This window comes from Nicotiana tabacum, chromosome 2 (genome assembly GCF_000715075.1).
Source record: "Nicotiana tabacum cultivar K326 chromosome 2, ASM71507v2, whole genome shotgun sequence".
Taxonomy (NCBI): domain Eukaryota; kingdom Viridiplantae; phylum Streptophyta; class Magnoliopsida; order Solanales; family Solanaceae; genus Nicotiana; species Nicotiana tabacum.
The window spans coordinates 89,061,532-89,078,372 of record NC_134081.1 but is presented as its reverse complement, the minus strand read 5'-3'; the positions used below and the strand labels follow the sequence as shown (position 1 = coordinate 89,078,372).

At 37.1% G+C, this 16,841-nt stretch overlaps 2 protein-coding genes across 2 annotated transcripts; both read left to right on the top strand.

The window, feature by feature from the left end:
- The first annotated feature begins 4,606 nt into the window (after positions 1 to 4,606).
- LOC107817630 (anther-specific protein LAT52-like) lies at positions 4,607 to 5,863 on the top strand. The gene is made up of 2 exons (XM_016643492.2): positions 4,607 to 4,816; positions 5,284 to 5,863. The coding sequence occupies exons 1-2, from the start codon at positions 4,663 to 4,665 to the stop codon at positions 5,622 to 5,624; spliced, it is 495 nt and encodes a 164-aa protein (XP_016498978.1). The 5' UTR covers positions 4,607 to 4,662; the 3' UTR covers positions 5,625 to 5,863.
- A 3,317-nt stretch (positions 5,864 to 9,180) lies between these two features.
- LOC107817632 (ubiquitin-conjugating enzyme E2 35) lies at positions 9,181 to 14,276 on the top strand. Its single transcript, XM_075235967.1, has 8 exons — positions 9,181 to 9,365; positions 9,493 to 9,520; positions 9,749 to 9,835; positions 10,809 to 10,867; positions 13,457 to 13,498; positions 13,578 to 13,651; positions 13,805 to 13,902; positions 14,033 to 14,276. The coding sequence occupies exons 1-8, from the start codon at positions 9,330 to 9,332 to the stop codon at positions 14,068 to 14,070; spliced, it is 462 nt and encodes a 153-aa protein (XP_075092068.1). The 5' UTR covers positions 9,181 to 9,329; the 3' UTR covers positions 14,071 to 14,276.
- The last annotated feature ends 2,565 nt before the right edge of the window (positions 14,277 to 16,841 follow it).

Genomic DNA, 16,841 nt, shown 5'->3' with positions numbered 1-16,841 from the left:
AAAAGGGAAAACTTCATATAATCTGGAATATCTTTACAAAGGCCAATTAAAAATGGGCTAAACAAAATATATGTACAAGATACAAAAACAAAAAAAAAATCCCAAGGCATTTCCGTTTGGTCTTCACCAGAATCCGACTCATCACCAGAACCGTCGGGGCCTTCGGATTTTTCAGAGCCCTCAGAGCCCTCTTCACCTTGGGGTTCAACTAGCCTCTTAGCCTCAGGCATGTATTTCTTCGAGGGTCCCCCTTCAAAAAAGCAGCCTCGCATAATCAGCAATAGTCTTTAGGCGGGCCTCGGCTGCTTCAACATACGCTTTATATTGGGCCACCATTAAGTCAGCATCAACCGAGGTTGCTTCCAACTTGGACCTCGTTATTTCGAGCTTCTTGCCAAGGGCATCCCGTTCAGTGATGGCCAAGCCTAGTTGAGCTTGGAGGTCCTCAATTTGTCGAGCTCGTACATCGGCCTTCTCCTTCGCCACCTGAAACTGAACTTCCACCGGAGACAACTTGGCCTGGGCAGTCTCCTTCTCCGAGGCCAGCAGGTTCATCTTATTTTTCCACCCGTCTGCCATCACTTGGATCCCATCCATCTCCTTGCGGAGTTGGTCGATCTGGTCGATCTTCTGCGACCAGACCTTCATTTCTAACTTCGAAAACCTTTACATTTTCCACCAAGTTAGCATGCTCATGCCTTAAGGCCGATGCCTCTTTATGAATCACATCCAGCTCGGCCTGGAGGTTCTTGGCGACCCCCTTCTGCTGCTCGCTAAGAAGCTTGTACATGTACCTTTTTTGGGCAAGCTCCTTGATCTCGAGCTCGAGTTGATTGACTTCAACCCAGTATCGGAGGAAACTCTCGTGGTGATGTACCAAGGCTTGAAAAAAGACAAAGAAAACGTGAGAAATATCAAGCACATATAACTATAGATAGATGGAAGAAAATGATGCCTTACCCGGTTTAGCGCCTGCTGTGCCTCATTAAAAAGGCATGGTACATTTACCGCGTTCATTTTTGCCTTGTCCTCATCGGTCACCAGGCATCGGAGGTAGCTAGCTACCCCCAAAGGAGCGAACAAAACTCGGGCATCCTCCGGGATGGTCAGTATAATCGACCTCTTGCGGCCAGGGTCCACGCTCGGAGTGGGGAACTGATTAACTAATTTCAGGCTCGAGCTCAGCTTGCCGGCTTCCGAGGAAGTGTCTTTCTTGGGAACTTTCAGGTTACCCAGACCGGAGAAGTCTTCCAATCTCGGACGAATCCACTCCATCGAAAAAGAAGTGAAGGGGATCTTCCGCGCCCTAGCCACCCTCGTTGGATTTCTCCTTCCTCGCTTGGGCCTCTTCGAGCATAAACTCGGTGTAGGAGGGCATCCCCGAGATCTCAATTACGTCGGGCGCTTCCTTTGGAGCAAAACCGGCATCCTGGGAAGTTTCACCTCGGGTATCCATATTGGTTTTTTGAGTTTGAGGGAGGTCGATCTCATGAGTCTCCCCCTCGGATGCATCCTAATCCACGGGATAGGTCGTCCCGTGGGTTATGAAAATAGATTCATCCTTCGGCTCGTCCCTATGTCGGAGGAGGGAGTCGGAGGCTAGCACCCAGGAACTGGAGCCCCTCCTGGGCTTGCGGAGCACCCGCTTCTTCATTTTTTCACCTTGGAACTCGGGGAGCCCGAGGGTTTTCTTTTTCTCTTCGCTTTTCCCTTTGTGGCAGCAATAGAGGGATCAACAGACGGGGGCACATCTTCATCCCCTTCCGAAGGCCTAAGTTCAATGGTCTTAGGCAAACCCGCAACAACAAAGAGGGAAAAAGAGTTAGCAAAATAAAAGGTGTAGATATAGTATTGGCTACTCAGAAAGAGGCCTTACCATGAGAACATGTCTCTCATCGGCCCGTCGATAGTCCACACCATGTGTGCTCAAAGTACGACATCTGAGTACAAATGTCCTCGATACACTCCTTTATCCGGGGGAACGCATTCGGAACCCGGGAAACGGTTGCACAACCACAAGCATAAATGGGAAGATAAAAATGAAAGAAGAAGAAATTTTGATGTTGAAAGAAGGAGCTACACTTACGAGACGTATTCCATTTCTCAAGGAATGACATGTATTCCTGGGGGATAAAATCCTCGGTATTCACTCGGACAAAGCGTCCCTGCCAGCCCCGATCTCAGTCTTAGTTGATACTGGAGAAGGGGGCCTTGCTGGCCCGGCATGTAAGCTTGATCAGTCCCCCTCGGAACATCCGGGGACTGTATAATCGAAGCAGGTGGTCGATCATGAACCGACGAGACTCGGTCTTGTTCACGAAGTAATGGAGGATGGTCACAATCCTCCACAATAATGGGTAGATTTGCCTGAGGCACACCTCGTACCTCTTGCAAATATCTAAAACAATCGGATCCATCGGGCCCAACGTGAAGGGATAAGTGTAAACACTTAAGTACCCCTCCACGTGGGTAGTAACGCGTCCTCGGGCCGGGGACTACTACGTCCTTGCCTTCCCAATTGCCATCCTTACAAATTATGGGAAGAACGTCTTCGGTCACAAAACATATATATCTCGAGACTCCTTAGCCCCAGTCCTGTTTGCTTGAAGGCTTCTTGACTTTAAAGTCATCTGCAATTGAGCAGCCCCCGGGAATGAACGCCGACAAGGGAGGCTCGGCGGCCGGTTCGTTAGCAACCATAACGGGGGAGGCCGTTTCAAGGGCAACCACCTCAGGGGCGACCGCTTCAGTACCAACAACCAGTTAAGAAGATGAAGAGGTAACTTGTTGAGGAACGGTTTTCGATGTTTTGTCCATTGTCATCTGGGGAAGTGTTTGAAAATTTGAGAAAAGAATGCAAAGTTTTGGGAAAACGGGTTTTGAAGATGAAGAATAAAGTAAAAAGATTTGAAGAAATTTTGGGTAGAAATCTGGAGATTGCCATGGAGATTGAAGAACAGGTATGAAGATATGAATATTTGAAGAGGGTTTTGATAATGGCTGGAAAGCTCGAAGATAGCGGTATGGTCGGAAAGTAGAAAAAGGACAAAGGAATGAGGCTTTTATAGGGAAACAGTCGACGCTTCGCATTCGGAGGCGACCTGCCGGTGAGCGACATGTGTCCGAAATCAGAACGACGCGATTGATGGGATATTTCGGATTTCCCGTCGTAACGTACGAAGGAAGGAACCGAAGTCGTGTGTCGTTTCCCATCATTTCGGCAAGCCTATTCTCTGAGAAACAAGGGGACTATTTGTATACGGGTAAAACCGAGCCCACTGCATAACTCGACTTCCCGGTGAGTCAAACGGAGTAGGAACGTGACCGTAATAGATCAGAGTCAGAGCGAGGAGCCCTCGTATCGGGGCTCGGGTAAAACACCTGCCCTCGGGGATATCGGGTCCATATCCTCCGGGCTCGATCTGAAGATTGAGATTTCGGAGAGCATTACCAAATAACTGCACACGACTAACAAAGGGCCGTGATGTCCGTGCCTAACCGGATATCATAGCGTGAATCTCGGCTCGTATCATCAGAAAATCAGTGATTAGCGAAACGAAAGATTTTTACCTTTCTTAAAATTGTACTTAGGTAAAATTCCCCTACTATATAAAGGGGAAAGCTTATTATTCATAACACATTGTAACACGCATATCAAGGCAATTTATTTCAATTCTCTTTGTTTAAAGTTCTTATTCTTGTTCTTAAGTATAAGCTTGGAATCGAGGACAGGTTCTTCATCGAACCATCAACCGAGCTAGGAGTCACTCTTATCATTGGTTTGGTCATTTATTACGTTTTTCATTTGCTTAATCTAACGTCATTAATCAAATCGTATTGAATTAATTTACATATCCTAAAAAACACATATAAATTCAATTGTTATCCCTTTTTTAGGGTAAACAGTTTTAAAACAAGTAAATAGAAACATGAATACAATTGTAAAGCAATAAACTAGCCCATCATAAGTAATGTTGGTTATGTGACTGACATATTAAAATTTCTACGTGTTCCTACTCATGCGGTTTACTTTTGTTGTCACACTAAGATAAGAGAAATCAGTAACAATTTATATTATCCAAAGAGAGAGGAACTAATTAAGCAGAGAGTACCATGACTCACAATGGGGCAATGAAAATTAATGAAACGCTAAGTTCAAATTTTCTAAAGCTTAGATTCACTATGTTTGAACATTCTTTCATGTTATCATGCAACAAATAAAAATGATAAGTTAATTAATACCCTTTTAATTTATTTATTTTTAAATCTTTTTCATAAGCTTTTTACTTGACAAGCACTTCCACTTTCGTGGCTGTTAATTTCTTTCTGAATTTAAAAAAATAAAAATAAAATTGAACATTTGTGTATATAGGTACACACAGGTCTCCACCAATTAGTATTCATGGCTTCAAATGCAAAGTATTACTTATTCTCAAGCACTAAATACCAGTGTAAAACAAAAGAACGGGTCATTTGCTTTGTAACCTCATAGAATAAATGTGATCATCCACTGCGACAACAGAAAACCAGAAATAACGCTCAACCGTATTTCCTACAAATCCATTCCTCCTATAAATAGGATATTTCATTGTATTCAAACATCCGTGACACATCAGAAAAGGAGAACAAACAATAAAGAAAAAAAAGACACAAAAAGGGAAAATGGCAAAAGCTATTGTTCTCCTCTCTGCCCTTTGTTTTTTGGCCATTGCCAATTTCGCCGTCGCCGAGCCCGAAGTCTTTGATGTTGAAGGCAGAGTCTTCTGTGACACATGCCGTCTTGGTTTCGCCACCTCCCTTAGCGAGGTTATTCAAGGTATGAACAATAATAATAAGTGTTCCTTAACCCCTTTTATTTTTCTTAAAGAGAACATAATCATTGGCGCGATAACAGGTTGTCGTCACGTAATCAGAAGGTCTCCGGTACAAGTTATAGAAATAACCTCTTACAAAAAAACACAAAATTGCATACAATATTTGGTGCTACTTTTTTCTTGGATCTCGTGCATAAGGAAAGTTTAATGCATTGAACAGGGGCTAAGCTACCTTGCGTGATTGGGGTACAATTGAACCCCTTTGTTGTAAATTTATACCCGTACAAAATAGAATACTAGTGTAGGCGAAAGACGATTCAAAAATTACTTTAGATTGTAGATTTTGAAACCTAAAGGTGACATTGTTATATTTTTTGGAATCCCTTTACTAGAAATTTGACTTTGCCACTAACACTAGGATACCCTTTTTATTTTCCTTAAAGAAAATCACTTTTGTTTTTGGTTGCAGGTGCGACCGTGGGATTGACATGCAGAGACATAGAGACACACAATGAAACATACTCAACAGAGGGCAAAACCGACATGATTGGCAAATATACACTCACAGTAGAAGGTGATCATGAGAATGACATTTGCGAAGTAACAGTGGTGAATAGCCCAAGAGAGGATTGCAAGGAAATTGTTAGTGAGTTGGTTAAGGGAAGAGTTGTGTGCAGTAAAAATGTTGGAATGCACAATGCTGTTCGATTTACTAACCCACTTTTCTTCCAAAAGGACAAGCCTGTACCTGGCTGCAAAGAGCTCGTTGAGGAGATGGAGCTTGTTGATCTCTTATTACTCGATGATTGAAAAAAATTAAACTTTAAGAGAGAATAGCTTTTGCCCCTTTCGTCATTCATTTCGCAATAAGAAAAAAATAACAATAAATTGAAATAGTGGCTTCTCCTGAATGTGTACTCCCATGGAAAAAGAAAAGAAACATTTTTTCCATGCATGTCAAATGAGAAGATCGATGATCATGTGGTAGCTTCTTAGAAAATTTTGTGTTCCATAATTTGGAGTTTCAAGTTGATCATAATTTTGTGTCATGATCCTTTCTTTTGGCAATACTTACTTCTCCTTCCGTCTCAATTTATGTGAAGATGTTCGGATTTTGAGAGCCAAACAAATTGTTCTTTAATTTGATTGTATTTTTTTATATGCCTTTTAAATATTTTAATTCATTAATTATTGTGACTTAGTACTTTTACGTAATTTCTAAATATATAAATTTTATTTCGAAAAATTTAAAGATTCTATGTTCAAGTATCCGATCAAAATTAAGAACCTTGAATCTCGGAAAGCAAAAAGCGAATTTATCCTTTCCACGTACAAATGCAGTTTTCTATAACTTTCTTCTTCAATTGGATCCTTGTGTCAATAAATTATCTCATTCATTTGGACTAGCAAGAAGTTGTTCAAACAAATTAAAAGAATTATATATATTGAGAAATAGATAAATAACTCCGGACTAATTTGTTTAAAAATTAAAATTGCAATATTAGAATAGCAAATAATGAAAATTCGAAACTACGACCTCGCTTTGGCATTAAAGCCAGCATGATCATGATCGCTTAAACTGATAAGTCTAAAAGCTTGTCAAGGACATTTATATTTTTATGTGTTTGAGTTGCATCTAATTAATTAATTTTAAAAACTGTTTTAGTATAGTTAATAATTAAATGTTTAAATGAGATGATGAGTGTCTTCATCGAAAGGATGTATCCTTTTGCTATAGTTTGCAGTTACTTTATTTGTATGCATTTAATTTGCTTAGTGTAGAAATTTTAAGACTTGTCATATACATTAAAGCTATGTCTTGTTTTATGTCTTCATCTGCTGTGTTCTTGATTTAGTTCATGTTCTTTCTTAACTAAATGTTGACGCCACTTATAAAAGTTTTACGACTGATCTTTCATGAACGTTCAAAATAAGCTTTCTATACGTTGGGATTTCGTTCATTTACATATGTCCCAATGAATCGTCTATCAAATTATGTCAATTGATGTTTGATAACGAAAAGAATGAAAAAACTTTCCTAATACTTGAGAAAAAGATCCACTTTTCATTTAAAAAAGTAGGAGGTGAAAGTATTTTTTTTCTCTGCAGTACCAACCTGCAAAATGTGACAATTATAGAGGAAATGCATATCGTCCATGTCCGTTTTGCATGCGTTATATACAAATTTATTTGTCCTCATTTCCAAATAGACGAGTTTTTATTTTTATTTTTAATCAAAACGATAGAATATTTTATTCATTGGCCGACAAAGCAAAGGAGGTACCAATTTGAAAATTGATCATTCCAAGAGACTTTATGTACTAAACAAATAAACAAGTTGGTGAAACAAAGTGAAGAATAAAAACAACGTAACAAGTTTATAAAACCAAATAAGAGATGTATTGGAGGTAATGATTACTTATCGAACACTTCACCAAGAGTTTGCTCTTATATGGTAACCTAAATTATTAGCCACAAATAAAAGTTGTCGTTACTTTCTTCCTCTTTCAAGTAAGCATTTGAGATTTTCTTAACCACATGCTTCAAAGAGCTAAGTCCCAATCTAATTGAGTTAGGTCGACTTGAAATATCTCTTTAGTTAGATCATCCTTGAACTCAATAGATATCGACAAATGTTTGCTAGGATAAAGCATAGGCATCAATGTTCTATTAAATGACCACTTCTTCATTTAATCATTCATGTAACATTAGCAAATTCAACTAGTAATATCAAAATTAGAGCGGTCAATATGGGTTGGGCCGGGCTAGTCCAGTTCACGTGAGCTTTAGTAATTGACGGGCTGGGCTGGGCTAGTCCATCATTTTGATGGGCCTTATAATGGTCCGTCCATTCCTATGTGAGATGTGGGCCCCCACGGACCGGTCCATAATTTTTAAAAATGTAATTTTATATTTTTCTTTAAGTTCTGACCTAAAAAAAGATAATTATTTAAAAGTTAAAAAAATATCTTATTGAAAAATTTTCGCAAAACATAATAACTTTTTATAATGTTCCAATATATCACAATAAACACTAAAAAAAGTAAAAGATAAAACTATATTTCATTCACTAAAAGTCAAAACTCAAAATAAACTATTCAAAAGAACGTCCATGACGCTTATGGGATATACAAACACATCTTCTTAATCAAACATATTTGAATCCGCTTGTGACAAGGTTGTCTTAACATCTTCACTTTCATCTACATCTACAATTCATATGCAATATTAATTAGTTAAATATTAAGAATAATTAAATCTTAAAAACTAATAACATTTAAATTCACATAAAAAAATATTATCAGTTTGAGTTTGGGAAAAACTTTGCAGCCAATTTCGAGTAGTAACAAGTGTTTGGACATTTTCATAATAAATGCAACTTCTGTATTTTTGTAAAAACATGCCACCAATGCTAAATATTGATTCTGATGCTACAATGGTAATAGGAATACTAAGTAGATCACGCACCATCACTCAAAGATCGGGATATTTTCTAGAATGGTCCTTCCAATACATGACAACATCTATCTCTTGAAACTTCTCAAGATCAAGTTTTGGTTCCTCTAAGTAAAGATCCAATTCTCACTTTTCATCTCTAGAGGCAGTATACTTTTAATTTTTTTATATATTTTAAATAAAATATTTTATTAGGCCCACGGGCCGGCCCAGCCCAACCTAAATCAAGCCTCACGGGTCACAGACTTACTCGGGCTGGGCTTAAAAATCTCATTTTTAAATGGGCTCCAAAAATTCTAGCCCAACCTTGCCAAATCACGGGCTAAGTTGGGCTGGCCCAACGGGCCAAACCCATATTGACGACACTAATCAAAAATGTTGTTGAGTTGAAAATTAGTTACTAAAATACCACCTGAAAAATAAATAAGTTACATTTAAGCTGTTTGAATTGGATATTTTGATCACTTAATAAAATAAGTAACAAATATCAGATTTATTATGCCTATAAATTTAACTATCGGATTCAAGAAAATCAAAACCAAGTAAGAGCTCCAACATGCTAAAATATACATCTCGTTTATATTATTATTACTCCTCCCTCTGTCATAATTGACGGTATTTGACTTGATATAAAATTTTAGAAAAAATATTAGATTTTTAAAATTTGTGATCTAAAATAAAATATAAATATTTATGTGGTAAATTAATTCATTGAAGATAAAGTGAAAATACTAAAAATAAATTATTTTAAAATAATAAAATGTGACATTAAGCAAAGAATGTCATATATATAAATTACGAGTATTATTTAAAAAGTCAAATAAAAACTCTTCGAGTATTGGCACCCGTACACCACTACTAGGTAGAAACATAAAAAAGCCCCTATAAGAATCTCAACTGAACCATTGTAGCACATGTATTTTAGTGAGAAAGAGTTGTCAAATTCTTAAACTATCTCCACTCAATTCTCCATTTCTCTCTCTAGAAAAAAGAAGAACCCTTAGCGTAAACTCTCTGCGACCGAAGAACCGCACTCCGGCAGCCTTCAATTCAATTCCAATGGCGAACAGCAATCTTCCTCGTAGAATTATCAAGGTCCTTTCTTATTCAACCTTGATCTTTCTATTCTTCGCTCGATCCATTAGGGTTTTTGATCTACTGATCGCTTTTATAACTTCGATTTAACTGATAATTTTTGTGCTCTTACTTTCTTATCTTATAGGAAACTCAACGGCTCCTCAGTGAACCTGGTAAATTTTCACGATTTTTTGTTTTATATTGTTCTTTTCCTTTAGTTGTGATGAAATTTTGAGCTCAATATTTAAGTTTGGAATACTCGATGATATGATTTGGATTGTTGATCTCAGTATGTACGAATTTTTCTTATTGAAGCAGCAAGTTTTAGTATTGATATATTTAAGCTATGTTACTAATTAAAAATAAGAGAGAGATTTACTGTCATTTCACTTTGAGTGCAGCACCAGGAATAAGTGCATCTCCATCGGAAGATAATATGCGATACTTTAATGTCATGATTCTTGGTCCTACACAGTCTCCTTATGAAGGTAATGAGCTCAATTTTAAGATTTTACTGCAACCGGTTAAATATGCTTAGGTCATTTACTTGTTTGTGTTGAGTGTCAGATATATGTTTAAATTGAATCTTCGTGGTGAATTGGTTTTCTTCACTGATGTACTGTCTAGCCAAGGTCTGTAGTTGTTGCTAGTTTTTTCCGGTTTCATACTTGAGCTTTAACTGGCCTAAACTGAACCCTGTCCCCTCCAATTTGTTCCATATTGTCCTCTAAAATCTTGGGCATTTATCTTCCTTTTCATTTGCTGTGTGCTATACGGACCAAACATGAAAAATAACTAAGATCACTGCACTAATTAATCCTGGAGAATGTAAAGTTAACTTGACTAGTTGATAACACTGACTGTGAGATGTGTGGCTGCGTTTGGCAAATTGATATAGTTCATTGTCTAACATGTCGCAACTCCCAGTAATTTGTTATGAACTGTCTTATTTCTCTGGAGTATAGCAGAAAGCTAGCTGTCCTTAGTATAAAATATTGAATGTTGGTGTGAAGTACAAACATGTTGCTCGTGGTTAGTATTAGTTAAGACACCCATCAACCACCTTGTTCTGTTTTCTTGATATGTTTGTATGCGACTTGTTGCGCCAAAAATCCTAGAGGTCTTGCCCCCAGGGCCTAGCTCAAGTGGCAAAGGGTGGTGGATTTGTGTCTTAGGTCACAGGTTCAAGCCCCCACACCATGCAAAGCAAAGCCTGGTATTTAAGTGGAGAAGGGTAGAGGGGCGGGCCCATTATCCACCGAGTTTCGAAGGCTGCGGTTGGTCCAAAGGATCGGCCCCAGACGGATTTCTCGGTCATCAAAAAAAAAAAAAAAATCGTATTCCGATGAATCAAGTTGGTAGTAATGTGGATGATATGTCTACAGTTGTATTTGAATAATGTATGTTTTGATTGCCTGGTTTCTCTTTTGACTGAGTTCCTCTTCTTGCCTTTTTGTGTAGGAGGTGTCTTCAAGCTCGAACTCTTTTTGCCTGAAGAGTACCCGATGGCTGCTCCTAAGGTATTTAAACACATTAAGGACGTTTGACAAATTCCAGTTGATATTCTGCAACATTCGTTCTTGAAATGGTATCTCAAAGCTTTATAACGGATAAAGGAATATTTCTTTTTGACTAATCTTTCTTCAAGCATTGACTGTCACCTTATGCATGCTGGATCAGTTGTTATAGTGCTTTGATTTCTGTTCCTATATAAAGCTACAGTTAAACTTGTCTTGTAGTCGATTGGGCTGTTGCAGTTGTTGCATATGTAGTTTTTGTTTGTTTCGATGATATCCCTTTGCTAGCTATGTTTTGGCTCATCTTTTTGTTGATGTTGCCAGTCTCTGTCCTGGTGGAGTGTTATATCTCAATTTGAAGTGAGAAAATATTAGGCATTAGTCTGTTGTCTTTATGTCTGGCAATATGTTGCTACATTTTAACTTCCTGACGTTTATTTCCAGGTTTGAAACTTAGTTGTAAAAGCTTTGCTGCTTCCTTTTACCATGTTAATAGCTATACTGGTACCTAAGTGAACATGTTAGGTGAAGTGTTTATGCAGTTTGTACCTTTTTTTTGGATAAGGAAAAAAAGATAAAAATTTATGCTACCTTGTAATTTGATCATGATATTTGTTAATAAACAAAGTTTGATGTGAGATGTCTAGATAAAGAAGCTTGCGACAATCAAAATATTAAGGGACATACTCTTATCGATCCGTGACCATGTTTCACAACTTTGTACATGTTGGTTGCTTTTCTAGGAATACTATTATAGGTGACTGTTTTTGTCCCATTCTTCCATTTATATGCACTGTCGGGTTGTAAAAATGGTATACTTGGGCAACCTGGATATTGGTATTATTGGAACTATGAGTCAAGATACATATTAGTGCTGGAAGAATTAAAATACTAATGATCAAAATTTTCTGATGTTTAGAATCTGTTTCTATGTGGTAGTGGCGATGTACAAATACTATTGCAAAACTTTAAGATCAAAAATTAAATTAGCATACTTATTTCTGCCCCTCCCTCTCTCTCTCTCTCTCTATATATATATATATATATATATATATATATATATATATATATATATATATCAATCTTTGAAATCAAGCCAACTGGCACCTCCAGTTTAAAGACGCTCATCCTTATTCAAAATGTGAGAGATGGTCATTCTTATTTGGAATAGGATCTTTCTGTTTGATTTTTTTTTTTGATTGATAAAATGGAAGATCTTTATATTCGTAAAAGCTAAGCTTAAGAGTTTTATCTATAAGTAATGAGATGGGACCTCTTTTTGTTCTCTCTGACCTCCTACCATTACGACATCTCTTGCTTCCCTTGAGAACGGCTTCTCGGTGGAGGAGTAGAAGAAGCAGTCCCCTTCAGTCAACTTGCTTGGCATGTTAGTCAAAAGTGACATAGAGCAACAAAGGTTTCAGTATTAGTATTGTTTTACTTATCTACTAATGTGTTGCCTATCCTATTATTCACACTTTCATCAACATTTGGCCACAGTTGTTTGTATCAGTGGTTTCTATTAAACTTATAAAGAAAGATGCTTTTTTGTGAACTATGCAAACACTATTTTATTAAACTTCGGGAGTAGATTTTTCAACCCCCCAAAAAAAAATTTGCATCCTGGTGGCTGAGAAGGAATAGGACTAAGAAAACCCAGGTTGTGAAAAGATGTTTGTCAAGTTTGAATATGCTGCTGTAAGTTTGTGCTGTTTTTTTTAGATAATTAAATAAAAAATGAATTGACTTAAGACAGTGATTGATGGGGGTATGTCTCTTTGAGGGTTTGTTGGATATATTATGCTTAGTTGGCATTCAGACTTACAGTAGTTCTCTTAGGGGCAGTTGGATAATTGAAGATAAAGGATCTCATGACCTTGGTTCTGGCCTGCAGGACAGTTACTCAGGCCTTAAAATGTTAAGATTCCCTACTCTCGCAAATGTTTGGAAGTGTAGCAAAGGCAAGGCATTTAGTAGATGCATAAAGATACTAAATCTGGGAATACTGTCTGGGTGAAATTTTCCAACTTTTCTTGGGTGCTTTTCATAATCGTTTTTGTTGGATCCCATATTGGGTGGGTCTGGGTTTATGTCCTTTAAATGATCTGGGGCAATCGTCACATCATGAACTAGCTTTTGGGATTGAGTTACGCCCAAGGTCCGTTTCTTTAACATGGTATCAGAGCCAGGCTCACTTCAATATCATTGTTTATCCGATGTTGGGGGTCCATCTTATATTATCCACGCTCCACATGTCTAGTTCCGGGCCCGGGGGTTGGGGTGGGGGCAGGGGCAGGGGCAGGGGGCTTGGATCCTCACCTCATGAGCTAACTTTTGGGGTTGAGTTAGGCCCTTGGTCCACTTCCTTAGCAGGTTTCTAGATGAAGCACCTGGTGTCACTTAGTAGTTGCAGGAAGCTTACTTCTCAAACGATTATAGACTTCTACTTAAATATGATGTGTAGCCTCGATCTTAATAGTTGCAGATGTTATTTGCCTGTGCATGTTTCTTTTTCTTTATGCGTTTAACATGTCTATGAAGTTTTGCTATTTGTATAACGTCTGTATCATTGATCAACTTGCATCCTAACAGGTTCGATTCCTTACCAAAATCTACCATCCGAACATTGATAAGGTTTGTTGTCTTTTTCAACTCTTTTACACGTGGATATAAGCCAGAAAATACCTTGCTTATGTATGCCATTGTTGTGAAGCTTGGAAGGATATGTCTTGATATTCTTAAAGACAAGTGGAGTCCTGCACTTCAGATCCGAACTGTACTTTTGAGGTATTAAATATTGTATCATGTTTTGAAAGAGTTTTCTCATCTTTTTTCTAGGTACACTCCGTAAGATGCAAGATTGATGAATACTGTGAAAATGATCACATAACTTGAGCTTTTTAGTTATTAGAAGTTTAAATTTTTTTACTCCTGTTTCAGTATTCAAGCACTTTTAAGTGCTCCAAATCCGGATGATCCACTCTCTGAAAACATTGCAAAGCACTGGAAGTCAAATGAGGCTGAAGCTGTTGAAACGGGTACTTTGTATTCTGGTCTTTCTATTTACTGCCTCTAAATAGAAAATTAACATCTTCTGGTTATGCAAATTGATATACGCTTTTTTCTTCAATCCTTTGATTTGAGTTTCCTTTTTCTTCAATGATCCAGCTAAGGAGTGGACACGCCTATATGCAAGTGGTGCATGAAGACATAGCAACGAAATATTCAAAAATAACAAAAATTATGGAATGTATTCTATTGACTTGCGTATCAATATGGCACTTCGGATGGCTGTTAATGCCCGGACTCTTCGATTACCTCCCATAATTGCTTCCCTGCCCTTGAAATTGTATAATTTAATGTGACATCCGTTGGTTTTCCAGTTTTCAGGAATGAACTTCTTACAACAAAACTGGATATGGTTTTGAGAAAAGGATAATGTCACTGCAAGGGTAGTTAATGATTCAGATCTGTGGTTGGAATTGGAAACTAATGTTGCTGCAGCTGGTATGAACCTCCATAGATTTGTTTCAAGATAATGAATGTGCTAACCTAGAGATCAATGTTTGACCTGTTTTTCTTTCTTATTTTCTTTTTTGCCCTATCCTGGATCGCGTGCGTAGGTTTGCTTGTTTTTGTCCTACCATTCCAATCTATTGTGGGCACGGTTAGAAAAACCCAAAACAATTTTTTTATAATACTAAACGAAGATAATTCGAACACTAAATATGTGCGTCGGTTCCATTTATTCTCAAGGACAACTAGGTTTCTCCATCAGAAGCGCACTCCCTCCATTTCAGTTTATGTGAACTTATTTTTTTTTTTGGTCCGTTCAAAAAGAATAATCTCTTTCCTTGAAACAATTTAGCTTAGACTTTCAATTCTACCCTTAATGAGAAAGCTTTTATAATTATACAAATATTATGGATTTTTTTTTGATTTGTTTAAGATCACAAATTTCAAAATTTTTTATTTTTTTTAAACTTCGTGTCTAGTCAAATATAATCGAACATAAATTGTCACAGAGGAAGTAAATGTTTTATCTATACGTATATTCCATGATTTGGTCCAGCATCTTTGCTCTATATCCAATAATTGCGGTTAATTTCTGGCACGACTATTTATGTGACTTGTCCTTTTCAAGTGCTTAGGCTGCATTATCCATGACATGGTAAGAAGCTTGTGAGACATTTGCCTAGCTACAAGTAGAGATGGCAGCGGGCGGTTGCGGTGTGGGTTTAAGTTTAACCCGCAAAATTTCATCCCGCCTCGCACTTTTTTTTTTTTTTTTTCAACCCGTCCCGCATGAATCCGCCCCGCCCCACCTAAAAAACTTCCGTTTTCTTCTATACGCTCTTTGTGAGCAAGTTCGTTTGAAAGTTTTTGTTCTCTGTACCTTTAATTTACTGAAGTTTGTTTATTTAAGTCAGTTAGCAAATCTTTTCATTTGTTAAATGTTCGTTGAAATTTTCTTTTAGTTCTGTTAATTATATATTATTATTATTATTTAGTCTTAAATAAATTCATACTTCCAGGTTGGCTACTGGATTAACTTTGTTTCTTGTCATTATTATTTTATTTAACATGAGCAAATTTATTTCAAAAAGACAAAAAGGGAAAATCAGATTTTTCCAGTTAATAATAACCACAACCTTAAAATATTATACATACAAAATCTCTTTTTAGGAAAAACTATAAGAAGAAATGCTCCAACAGTATGTACAGTGAGTGAAAAGTTTGCTTGAAACTTACGAACCTGCCTCACATGATTATCAACCCGCAACCGCTTTTAGTTTTTAAAAGAATGTTCAAACCCGCCCCGCACCCGTCCCACACCGCATGATCTCAAACCCGCACCGCCCCACACCCGCACTGCCCCATTGCCATCCCTGGCTACAAGCAACTGCAAGGTTAATAATGCATCACAATTACTCGACTAATCATAGCCTGTTTGGCAAGCTGGGAAAATCAATTTATTTTGAAAAGTGTTATTTTTAAAAGTGTTTTTCGAAAAAGTACTTTGGATAAAAGCAGTTTGTGTTTGGCTATTTAATTTAAAAAGTGCTTTTGAACAACAATGTATGTTTTGGCCAAGCTTTTCAAAGTGTTTTTAAGTATTAAATTACGAATAAGAACATGAAGAGATGTACTTAATAGAATACTCCCTCCGGTCTACTTTAAGTGATTTTTTGGCTATTTTCATACATATTAAGGAATCCATCTTTTAGCATCAATTAACAATGTAATTGACCATGTTAACCTTACTTTGTTCATTGGAAATACAACAAATTCCTTTCTTTAGCCGAGGGTCTATTGGAAACAGTCTTTCTGTCCTTCTAGGGTAGGGATAAGGCTGCGTACATCCTACCCAACCCAAATTCTACTTGCGAGATTACACTGGGTTGTTGTTGTTGTTGTTGTTGTTGTTGTTGTTGTTGTTGTTGTTGTTTTTGTTTAAAATACAATAAATACTCATAGGCTCTTTACTCCGAGGCCAACTTTGAAAAAAAGAAGTTAATTCTTTCTTGATATTTATTACGGACCACAAAAAAAGGCCAAAAAATCACTTAAAGTGGACCAGAGGGAGTATTATATAAGTAAATAAATAATCACAAATATTTGTAATTAAAGACAATAATTAAGTTTTTTATTTTATTTAAATAAAATTAAACAATACTTTATTCTTTCAAGATGATTTAAATATATCAAAAAATCATTCAACAAATATGAAAGTTCACCCCCCAAAAGTCATTATATATTACTTAATGGTCTAAACTAAGTTTGATTATTTTGGTATATACAATATTTTGCTAAGGGTATTTTTGGCAGGAAGAAAATTTAAAACTGTTTCTACTTTTAGGGAGAAGCTACTTATTTCTAAAAAAAAGCATGGTCAAACACCTTAAGTTAAGAAAAACAGAGTTTATTGAGAAAAAAACACTTTTGGCTTTGAAAGAAGCTTGGCCAAACAGGCTAT